The sequence below is a fragment of the Coccinella septempunctata genome, chromosome 6 (genome assembly GCF_907165205.1).
Source record: "Coccinella septempunctata chromosome 6, icCocSept1.1, whole genome shotgun sequence".
NCBI lineage: Eukaryota > Metazoa > Arthropoda > Insecta > Coleoptera > Coccinellidae > Coccinella > Coccinella septempunctata.
Genome location: NC_058194.1, coordinates 12,830,890 through 12,841,008, shown reverse-complemented (window position 1 = coordinate 12,841,008; position 10,119 = coordinate 12,830,890). Strand labels below are relative to the sequence as shown.

At 35.3% G+C, this 10,119-nt stretch overlaps 2 protein-coding genes across 2 annotated transcripts; one reads left to right on the top strand and one right to left on the bottom strand.

Moving 5' to 3' along the window:
- Positions 1-2,926: 2,926 nt before the first annotated feature.
- On the top strand, positions 2,927-4,930 carry LOC123315258 (NADH dehydrogenase [ubiquinone] 1 beta subcomplex subunit 2, mitochondrial-like). Its single transcript, XM_044900887.1, has 3 exons — positions 2,927-3,075; positions 3,137-3,257; positions 4,825-4,930. The coding sequence occupies exons 1-3, from the start codon at positions 2,975-2,977 to the stop codon at positions 4,885-4,887; spliced, it is 285 nt and encodes a 94-aa protein (XP_044756822.1). The 5' UTR covers positions 2,927-2,974; the 3' UTR covers positions 4,888-4,930.
- Positions 4,931-7,058: 2,128 nt separating this feature from the next.
- On the bottom strand, positions 7,059-9,296 carry LOC123315097 (prefoldin subunit 5). The gene is made up of 4 exons (XM_044900663.1): positions 9,104-9,296; positions 8,918-9,052; positions 8,735-8,809; positions 7,059-7,355 (listed from the first exon to the last, which is right to left on the bottom strand). The coding sequence occupies exons 1-4, from the start codon at positions 9,203-9,205 to the stop codon at positions 7,200-7,202; spliced, it is 468 nt and encodes a 155-aa protein (XP_044756598.1). The 5' UTR covers positions 9,206-9,296; the 3' UTR covers positions 7,059-7,199.
- Between the last annotated feature and the right edge of the window lie 823 nt (positions 9,297-10,119).

Here is a 10,119-nt window from a genome sequence, read left to right as displayed (position 1 = left end):
TCTTTGGTTCTGACCGTGCCTTAGCCGTGTGTGTATCGTTATTATTGTAATTCCAGAAGGATTTTTTCCGAAGAAGATTTATAAGCAATTGCAATTGTACTTGATGAAGAGGAAAAGGAGAAACAAGTTGATAAAATAAAAATTCTACAAAAAGATGATGCGTGCATCCAACTTGGCGAAAACAAAAGTTAGAGGGAGAATTTGCAACACTCTATAAAGAACTGTTGGTCGATGAAAGTCAATTCTACGGATATTTTCGTATGTCCAAAGAATGTTTCAATATTTTACTTTTAAAAGTTGAATATGGTCTCACAAGACAGGAGCCCATTTCACCTACTGAACGATAAGCAGTGTGTCTCAGGTAGTTCATTAATAACCAATACACCAATTTTATTAGGAAAATCAACATATACAAATAATTAGTATTTTCGCAGAACTCTGAAAGGAAGTTGCCTATCACCTTTGATGCATAAAGTAAGTCAAGATGGGTCTGTTCTGTGCTTTGATGTTTCTGGTTGGGCTGCTCGTCTTTGATCGGAGGGTTCTTTGGACGTTGGTGTGGTATATTAGGGAGATCGGCCACCGAATGCGAAGTTGAGCGAAAGTGTGCTTTTTCATTGCTAGCTTGTCAATTATATTAGCAAAGAGATATGATATTATGATATTAGTAGGTACTGAAAATGCTCAGCTTCGCGCAACTTCGCATTCGGTGGCCGATCCGCCTTAGTGTTCTGTGTTGGTGTGTATGCCGATAGTGAAGTCCATGGAGTCTGCCTTATTATTGATGTCGAACTCGTTGACGATTCATATGTAGGTGATGTGTATATCTCAGATGAAGGAACAGGCTGATTCAACTGAGCCAATTCAAACTCATGCAATACCGATCAAACGTTTTTCCCCACTTTATCAGCATCTCGCCAAAGGAAGAATAGGCTTGTTTTCGTAGAGTGGTTCACAACGGTTGTGAACTGTACAGAGCAAGCGCAAATGGATTTTCGCTACCCTAATATGGAATTGCGCTTGCTCTGTACAGTTCACAACAGTTGCAAACCACTCTACGAACAAACCATTTTAGGGTAGCGAAAATCCATTTGCGCTTGCTCTGTACAGTTCACAACCGTTGTGAACCACTCTACGAAAACAAGCCTATTCTTCCTTTGGCGAGATGCTGATAAAGTGGGGAAAAACGTTTGACAGTAGGTATTAGGCCTTGAAAGAAGGCCTCAATGGGATCAATGTCTGCCTGAGACTTCAGGTTTTTCTCTATGATATATTTCTTTTTGATCTGATGCTGCTTGAGCTATCAGGCGAGCAATGTGAATGACCTTCCTTTGCCGCGATGAACTTGGAATGAAGTAATCAGGAGGCTGATGAGGCGTGGCAGGTGTGGAAGGTAGTATTTCTGACGATTCCTCAATTGGATCCACAATTGGTGTAGAATTGGCAGAAAATTGCTCTATCGCCTCTATCCCATTAACATCTATTTTCTCATAGAGAATATTTGTCTATGAAGCTGACTGAAAGTCGGACCGGGCAGGAAAAGAATGTCCTGTCCTTTTCCCTTCCGTGGCCCGACCGGGCCACTCTGAAAACACGGGCACGGCACGTGTCCCAACCGGTGTAGTGTGGATGGGTCAATTGAAATTGCTCATATAATTATTTTACCGTGTCCCGTCCGTTCGGGCAACGGCAGTTTCGTGCAGGCAAGTATCACTTTCCGCACTTGATAGGAAAATAACTATTGCTTCAGATTTGTAAAACGAATTAATATTCCGAAAAGGGTTGAATAGGGGCGGTCTGCAAGTAGTGCAAGAAATGTTTTTACGGAATATGAATCTTGAATAGTCAGCAATGATATAATATGTGGAAGTATCTCTTCACAAGATAATGAAAAATTTGGCATATATATTACAATTGAAAATTTACATCATGAGACATGCCGATTTCCATATCAAATCTTTTTTTCTTTAACAGTTTGTCCCCTGTTTTCCTCCAGAACTTTTTTTTTTGGTGGGACCCTGTTCATTGGAAAAAATGTAAAAAGAAGCTTTGCCGTTATACTAAACTATATGGTCTCTTATGTAGTTTTGTCGTATCTGCTACCGATTTTGGGAAAAAAACGATTCTTTCGAAATTCTCAGAAAAATCCATATTGTCATAAGATGTCAGTTAGTTATCCGTGATGAATAAATTCAATTATAATATTTAGGTCAAATTTAACTTGAATACCTTGTGAAGTGTAATTACTTTGAGAGTAAAACTCGAAACTAAAGTTTTTAACACCATGTATCTATTTTATGTTAATCAATGAAAATGTCCACACCAAGCCATAATTTTCAACGACCGAATGGATTGGCCCGCTGCCTCTCCAGACCCAAATTGTATTGGATATGTCCGGTCTGCATTTCTCATCAATTACAACGCTTATCTGACCCACCGCAGACATTACAACTTGAGAATGCTTCGAGGGACATTTGGCAAAATATTCCGCAAATTTTCATTGATATAACATTGATATGATGTATAATAGAGTAACACCATGACGAAGAGATAGAGGACAGAGCAAACGCAATTCCATTTTAGGGTAGCGAAAATTCATTTAAGCTTGCTCTGTACAGTTCACAAGCGTTTTGAGCTACCTCAGATCAATAAAAAACAAAAAATTTATCTGAGTGAACCACTCTACGAACAAGCCTGGCTAGAAATTGTCAGCCAACTTTACACCGCTTTCATACATAATCATTGAACTCAAGAAAGAAGTTGGGTTCAATGTTGTCGCCGATTAAGAGTATCTTTGATTTGAATGTTTTGTTCTGTCATAATAATGTTCTGTGAAATATTTTCTATGGTCCTGTGGTGTCATGTGTCATCTGTCAATTTCTGTGACGGACGATGTCCATAGATATTTTTTGTAAATAGAAATATCAGGATCAGGGACAGAGTTTGTCTCTGGAAATATTGAAGAACCCACAATATGATTCTTTCTAGAGCGTTGCCCGCTTTCAGGGCAGCGAAACTATTGAGTAACAACAATATCTGCAAGAATATTACTCAAATTAGCAGGAACTCTCATGAGTTAGTTATATTCATATATAATATTTCTGATATGATTATGTAACATCATTCGAATTTTTAGGTGGTATTATCGTTCGGGGGCTCCACCTAATCCACAATTGGTCTTTGCTGCAGAGATTGGTATGGGGATGGCTTGGTGGTGGTTCCTATGGCATTTGTGGACGGAACCCGAACATTTATATGCAAGTTTTTCTTTTATTCTTACGCTACAATGAAATTTTATTTCGATGTCCTCACGAACTTCAAATTTCAATTCATTAATGTAACCCTGACCAGGAATAATGGGGTTGAAAGTAATCTTTTGTGAACTGCCTGAAGTTATTCAGTAACTCTAAAATTTTCAGAGTTCTGTAGCAAGTTTTGTAAGGTTGCGTTCACAAACTTACTCAGAGCAAGCTCTAAGTAAGCTCTGATTACCCGAAGCTTTCACAAACGTACTTTTAGTTCCTCAGAGTATGCTCTCCGAGCATGACCATACCATAGAAATCATATTATATATTATTACTCTAGAATGCTAATCCAGTAGTAAGAAATGCGGCGAAAAATTGACAGTGGTCGTTAATACGAATGCGCATCATTAGTTTATTTTCTAGTAGAACGTTGCCTTGTTTCTGAATATTCTGTCGATCGAATCTTATGAAGAGGAGACAATTCATGTAACGAAGGTATGTCCGACAACAACGCGTTTTCTTCCAGTCATTTGATTTTTCACTGTTGCACGATCTGCTCGGAGGTAAGGAGTTTTAAGTCACATTTTCATGTTCTTGTGTACTTGTCTATCATATTAAAAATAATAAATGCAAACAAAAAATTCAAAACTTGAATGAATTATCGAGTTCCACTGATAGCGAATTCTATTGATGGTATATAGTAGTATTGCACTAGATCAGGATATTTCAAAATTGTTGCACGGAGTTTATAATAATATATGCACTCAATCCTTAGGTACCTGTTCATCTAATCGAATCTGCGATAATATCGAATTGCATTGGTGATATTAAGTTCAGATCTTCTGGAATTTTTGTTGTGAGTTCCAAATATTTAGTAAGCACCAGTTGTTACCATGGAATTCGCTATAAAACTCCAATCTTCAGCCAATTCACGGTTTGGTCAAACAATCAATGAATACTCAATAATACCTCTATGGACAAATTTTGATTTGGACTTATAACACGTCACCTCCGAGATTCCGATATATTTTCATTGAATCCTGCAACATCATTGTACTGATTTTCTAAAACAAAGCATATATAAACACAATTAGTCATCCATGCATGTGTTCGATACCGACAAGAAGTCCTGTATGAATCGAAAAATAAGTTTTTTCACCGAATGAAATATGTTTATTCCTCATTTATACCAAATAAACAATTCGACTGACATAAGGTAGGAAAGTCTAGGCAACGTTCGAGTTGAAATAAACTAATGTCGCGCATTCGCTTTAACGACAACTGTCAATTTTTCGCCGCATTTTTTACTACTGGATTAGCATGCTAGAGTGAGTATATATATTATGATTTCTATGGACCATACTCATACTCTACTCTTAGAGTAAGTTTATGAACACACCCTAAGGCGATTCTAACTCAACAAAAACATGACTTCAAATATCTCGTTTCATTTCATTCATTAAATATAGGTGTTTCCAAATATCATTGATTTAGTACTTGCTGGTTCTAATCTTTAAAAACTTTCGTATTAGCATGTATTGATCAGACTGATGAATTATTAGAAATATCTTGCTTTCAGGGGGAATTTCCTTGTCCTGATCCGAAAAAATGGACCGATGAGGAGCTTGGTATACCTGCCTAGATTAACGATTGAATGTAAATCTGGAAATATATGTTAGTGTTAATTGTTGCCTTTATTTTTTATTGTTGATAATGGATTTCAGAATTTCACACAAATGTTGTTCAAAAAATATTGAGTAACACTGTTACCTATTTTATAATTTTGATATATAAAGGCCTAGTTGCAGGAATGTCCATAAAATTTCAATGGAGCATAAAATTTTAATGGACTTTCCTGTGTTGAACGGATGTTGTGATTCCCACAAGTTTCACCTTTATCCACCCAGGTGGTAGAGTAGGACTTGATGATCAACTATGAAAAATTAATTTCTTACTTAGAAATCTACAGAGTGATATTCTAAATTCCTGGAAATACCTACCATGACTGTTATCAAAACTAAACTCGCAAAATTTATTGAAACTAATGATCTAATCAACATGTTGAGTTCAAGAGAGTGAGATTTCAAGATCTACAAAAGAGCTGGGTTGAAATTCGGTTACTGGTTATTGAAGTGAGCTCAGAGTTTGTGAAGGGCCTGAAGAGACAAAACTAACCTAACCTAATCATATTTCAAACCACCAAGTGGGTATTCGCTGAAATCAATTTAATTGTTTTCAATTTCCAGGGCCGAACGCATTCTTCTTTATCGTGTTCAGGTTGAAAATATGAATCTCAACATAGAATTCAAAATAAAGCAGAAACATAACTACTTACATTTCAGAAAAAGTATAAATTCAGCTTCAATGTGTGGTATCACCAAAAATTGTCACAACTACAAGTTTTCGAAGCTGGACAAAGCTTAAAAAATCGAATTTATTCCTATAAATGTTCGCCAACTGCCTACTCTTCATTATTAACTGGTTGAAAGTTGTTCATGGAATAGTTTCTTTTCTTCAACACGTCTGGTACTGATGTAACTGACGAAAACCATGAGGATCGTTTTGCAAAAACATTTGATGATATTCTCTAATCAGTTTAATCTAACAGCAGCTAGAGTATTTCCTCGATATATACCACGCACGAACATAATCGGAATATATGTGAAATTGAGTTTTCATTATTTGACTATTTTATATTAAAACAAAACCCAAGTATTCGTAAGGAGGCATGCATAAAACATTTTGCCTCAAATTTTGAGCAGCTTAGCTAATTCTAAAATGACGATTCCACATTATTGTCATTTGAGATTGTGTTTCTGTTATTTAACGTTCTTTCACTAATAAATTAGATTAGTTCATAGGTATATGCACTTCCACTAGTACGATAGCGATAGCCAGGCTCTACTAACTACACTTTGCAAAACTTTTGGCTTCGTTCAACCAACACACTAATTGTTCAAATTGGAAGGATGGATTAATTCATATTTTATCAAATTCTTATTAACTACCTAATAGATGTTCAGTAAAATAAGTATGCCACAAAAAATTTCCAGCCTCATATTCATTCATGAGATATCTCAATCATAGTAATCTATGAGTATGGACCTACTGATATATAAATTCAATTTTTTGAGCAGCTTCAAAAATTCATTGGAAAAAACTATAGATGTGACAATTTTGTTTCATAACACCTGCATTTATGCCTCTTCTGGAAAGTACAACATGAATTCGAGATTCTAAATCCAGAGTGATATTTTCACATCATTCTGTCAATTAGTTTGATCTTATTGCTAGTCAAAGAATTTCCTTGAATTCAAAACATCACCCAGTAAATTTCTGAGCAAAGCCAGAAATTAATTTTTCAGTCAATCTATACTCCCCAAGTTCTACTCTACCTCTGGTAAGAGTTGCTCCCGGCAGACCTTTATATTATTAAACTTATTTGATATTCAGTCCCTATGAAGTTGAATCTTGGGGGAAAGGGATTGTACCTCCGAAATTGTGAATGAGATATTTACTGCTCCCCACTGAAATGTGTGTTTCAATGTGAAGACAATCATGGTTAGGGCCTGTTCCGATATTGCTGAACAGTACTGTCAGTATTTCAGAAACGATGCCTATTGGCCCAGTCGTTCGAGTTCTATTGTTATTCGATTGCGGGCCAGTACTAACAGCAATATCGGAACAGGCCCTTAATGATTTTTACCAATACTCTCTGGTCTACTAAAAGAAGGCTTACCTCAAGTTAAACAGTTGTCATAACTGCCTTTCAGATCAGGTTAGAGAATAACAAGGAAATAAAAGATCTCCTGGTATAAGCAGTTCTCCTTTTAATATCATAATTAGAAATTCACCAATTTAGCTTGACAATCAACACTGAAAGAAATGTGAATACATATTAGGTTATTACATGGATATAAGTTAAATGAAAGGCATCAATGGATCAATTAATTATCACGAGCTTTTTTGTTGCATTAGTTTGAGTTCCAGTATTTCAACAATGGCATCTCTGATCTTGCTCTTTTCAAAACCTAGTGCTTGGATTTTTTCCATTTGTTCAGTTACAAACTGTGTTTTTCTTTTGAAATAATCCTTAGCTGCCTCCAAATCCTATAATGATAAACACAATAAATATCAAGTAATAAATATAGTACTTGATGAAAATCTACCATTACAATAAATAGATTAATTTAAATTTTTGTTCATCAAGTTTTAATAATAAAACATGTGGAGTCAGTGGTACATAATACTCAATTGTCCTGTTCTATACCAATTTATTTTCAGAGGAAAATCTGATGAGCATTAAGAATATCATTCCTACATAAAGTCCTGAAATTTATACCCATATCATATTTAACGATTCCTAATGACTAATTTGCCAAAATTAGCACAAATGAAAAAGTTTCACTTTTGGAAACTGAAGTACTCGTACTATCAAATTCTTCATCAGGCAAGTAGTGTTTCAGGAAACCTAACAGTTGTTTGTAGTGTAAAATTGATTTTTCCCCAACAATATTACTTTATTGTGGATCAGTGAAATTATTCAGGTGAAATATTCGACAATAAAGTTTATATTAGGATATTTCCGTAATCTTAGATTATTCTCTCCAAAGTTTCAACAAACAATTGACTGATATTTTCAGTTATCCTATTCCGTAATATTTCATCTGAAGAAAAGAGAATCCCAGAAGACGTCTGGTGAACGCTTGCTAAAACCTTGGATTATGGTGATTCTAATGATCCCAATAATTCAAATTGAAAAACATTTGACTGCTGGAACATCTCTACCTTCAATCTGCTGCATCCCCATAATTCGAATGATGGTAAATTGGAATTTCGTCCTGACAGTCATATGATGAATTTGTTAATGCAGGAGAGTGGAGTTACTGAAGTTCCATCATTGGAATGATTTTTAATTTCAATTCATCATTAATTCGATGTTATCTTGATACGAACCGATCTTTATGGATGATTTCATATTTAATTTGTTGGATGCATGACTCTTTTATTTTAGACTTCTTATAAAATCTTATGGAAATCTTCTGTATAGCCTTCAAGATTGCAAATGAGTTGGAAAAGCTATTCAGACCAAAAAATAGTTCCTTGTCATTTCCTTATTAAAAATGAATAATATATCATAAATGATACACCTATGCTTTATATGCTTTTTGGTAAAAATCATATAATCCTTTGTAAGTTCAATTATGGAATTTCATCAGGTATCAGCAGCATCAATCCGATTCTCTTACGTTATTTAATTGTACAATTTCTTGATGCATCATGAATGAAGTAAAGGTTCTGTAGTCAGGTTCTTTTTCAATTGAATTCTTCATGGCAATAATTCTATGATGCCAATTCTTAAATTTTTATAATTGAATTACTGATCATTTTTAATCAGAGTTATAACATCACATATAATCATCAATGATGTAATTAAATCCATAAATCCTACAATGACTATAAAAATACTATCAATAATTCATATCTACCTTTTCAACATAATATCTGGTGCCTATATCAACTAGAACAGAATTTGTGTCGAATAATTTCCCTGGAACATACATCTAAACAAAGAGTTGAGGAAAAAAATATTTGCTTTCACTCAGAGAGAACATGTACTAGCATAGATATAGTTCTTATGTGTTGACATATATAAATATTGAAAAGGATACCGAACCAGTTAATGGGACAAGGATATCTTTGCCTTCGCTTTCTGGGGTTATCTGTGCAACTGTTTCTCCTGAGTTCTGAAATTTACTTTGAGCTATCTTCAGGGAACCTAGAGAATCTTGAAATAAGTTGAGTTCCTGAAATGTGATACTTTATATTTTTGACATATTCATTAGTACATTATATACACTATCTAACTGGGACTTCAAAGTGGACAACTGTTGAATATTAAGAGAAGTCAGATCTATTTGTTGCATGTGTGGCTGCGGAACTGAAGATATTTGTGCCATTGTTTTTTGAATTATATTCCAAATACAACGTGCGTGCTGTGTGAACAAAGTCAAAATTTGTCTCTGCCAGTGACAAGTGACAACTGACAGAACCTTCTAACTGTCAATCATAGAGAAAGGGAAAGTCTCTGTCATTGAACTCTATGGTTCCCATAGAGTTCAATGGTCTCTGTATATTGGTGTTCTGTAGTCTCTGCTGTCAATGTAAAAATGATTTCTATGCTTGCTAGTTCTACTCTAAAGACTACGTTCGGCCAATAAACACCGGTACAGAGCGAGTAGAACCAAAGAGTCTATAACTAGAGTTTTATCACAGATCAGCTAGGGCTAATGGAGCCTGTACAAATTGGCAATTTTTGAATGAACGAATGACAAATGTCAACCACAAAAATCATGGGAAAAATTTGAATGCAATTTGTTCGAAAATGTATATGAATAGATAATTCTTAGTGTGGATTAAACGGAAATTCTACAGTTTTATGAATAGTTTGTTTATAAGTTGTTTTTTTATGGTTTGTCTCGTTTCATTACCCTACTTCTACACAAACTCCTTTCGCGCCCCACCTTGGGAGCTGGGGCTCATAGAGTTGAGGCGAAATTTGGCGCTAGTGGTTAACTATGGTTAGGTTGTAGTTACTTGGGTAACCACATTTTGGCGAGGATAACCATTAAGATGTCTAAAACTTTTAGACATCTTAATAACCATGTAACTATGACGTTTTAATGACGTCACACGAAGTTAACCACGTAACCTTCCTCTTGAGTAGGGTTAATGCGTTACCTCCGATATGAAAAGGCCTGGGCCAGGGGCTTGACACTTCCTTACCCCCACCCCAAATACGGTTTTTAGTTCTGCAATCAATCGCTATGTGGCTCTGCATACGAAAATATATATCATATTCTCCACAGATTAC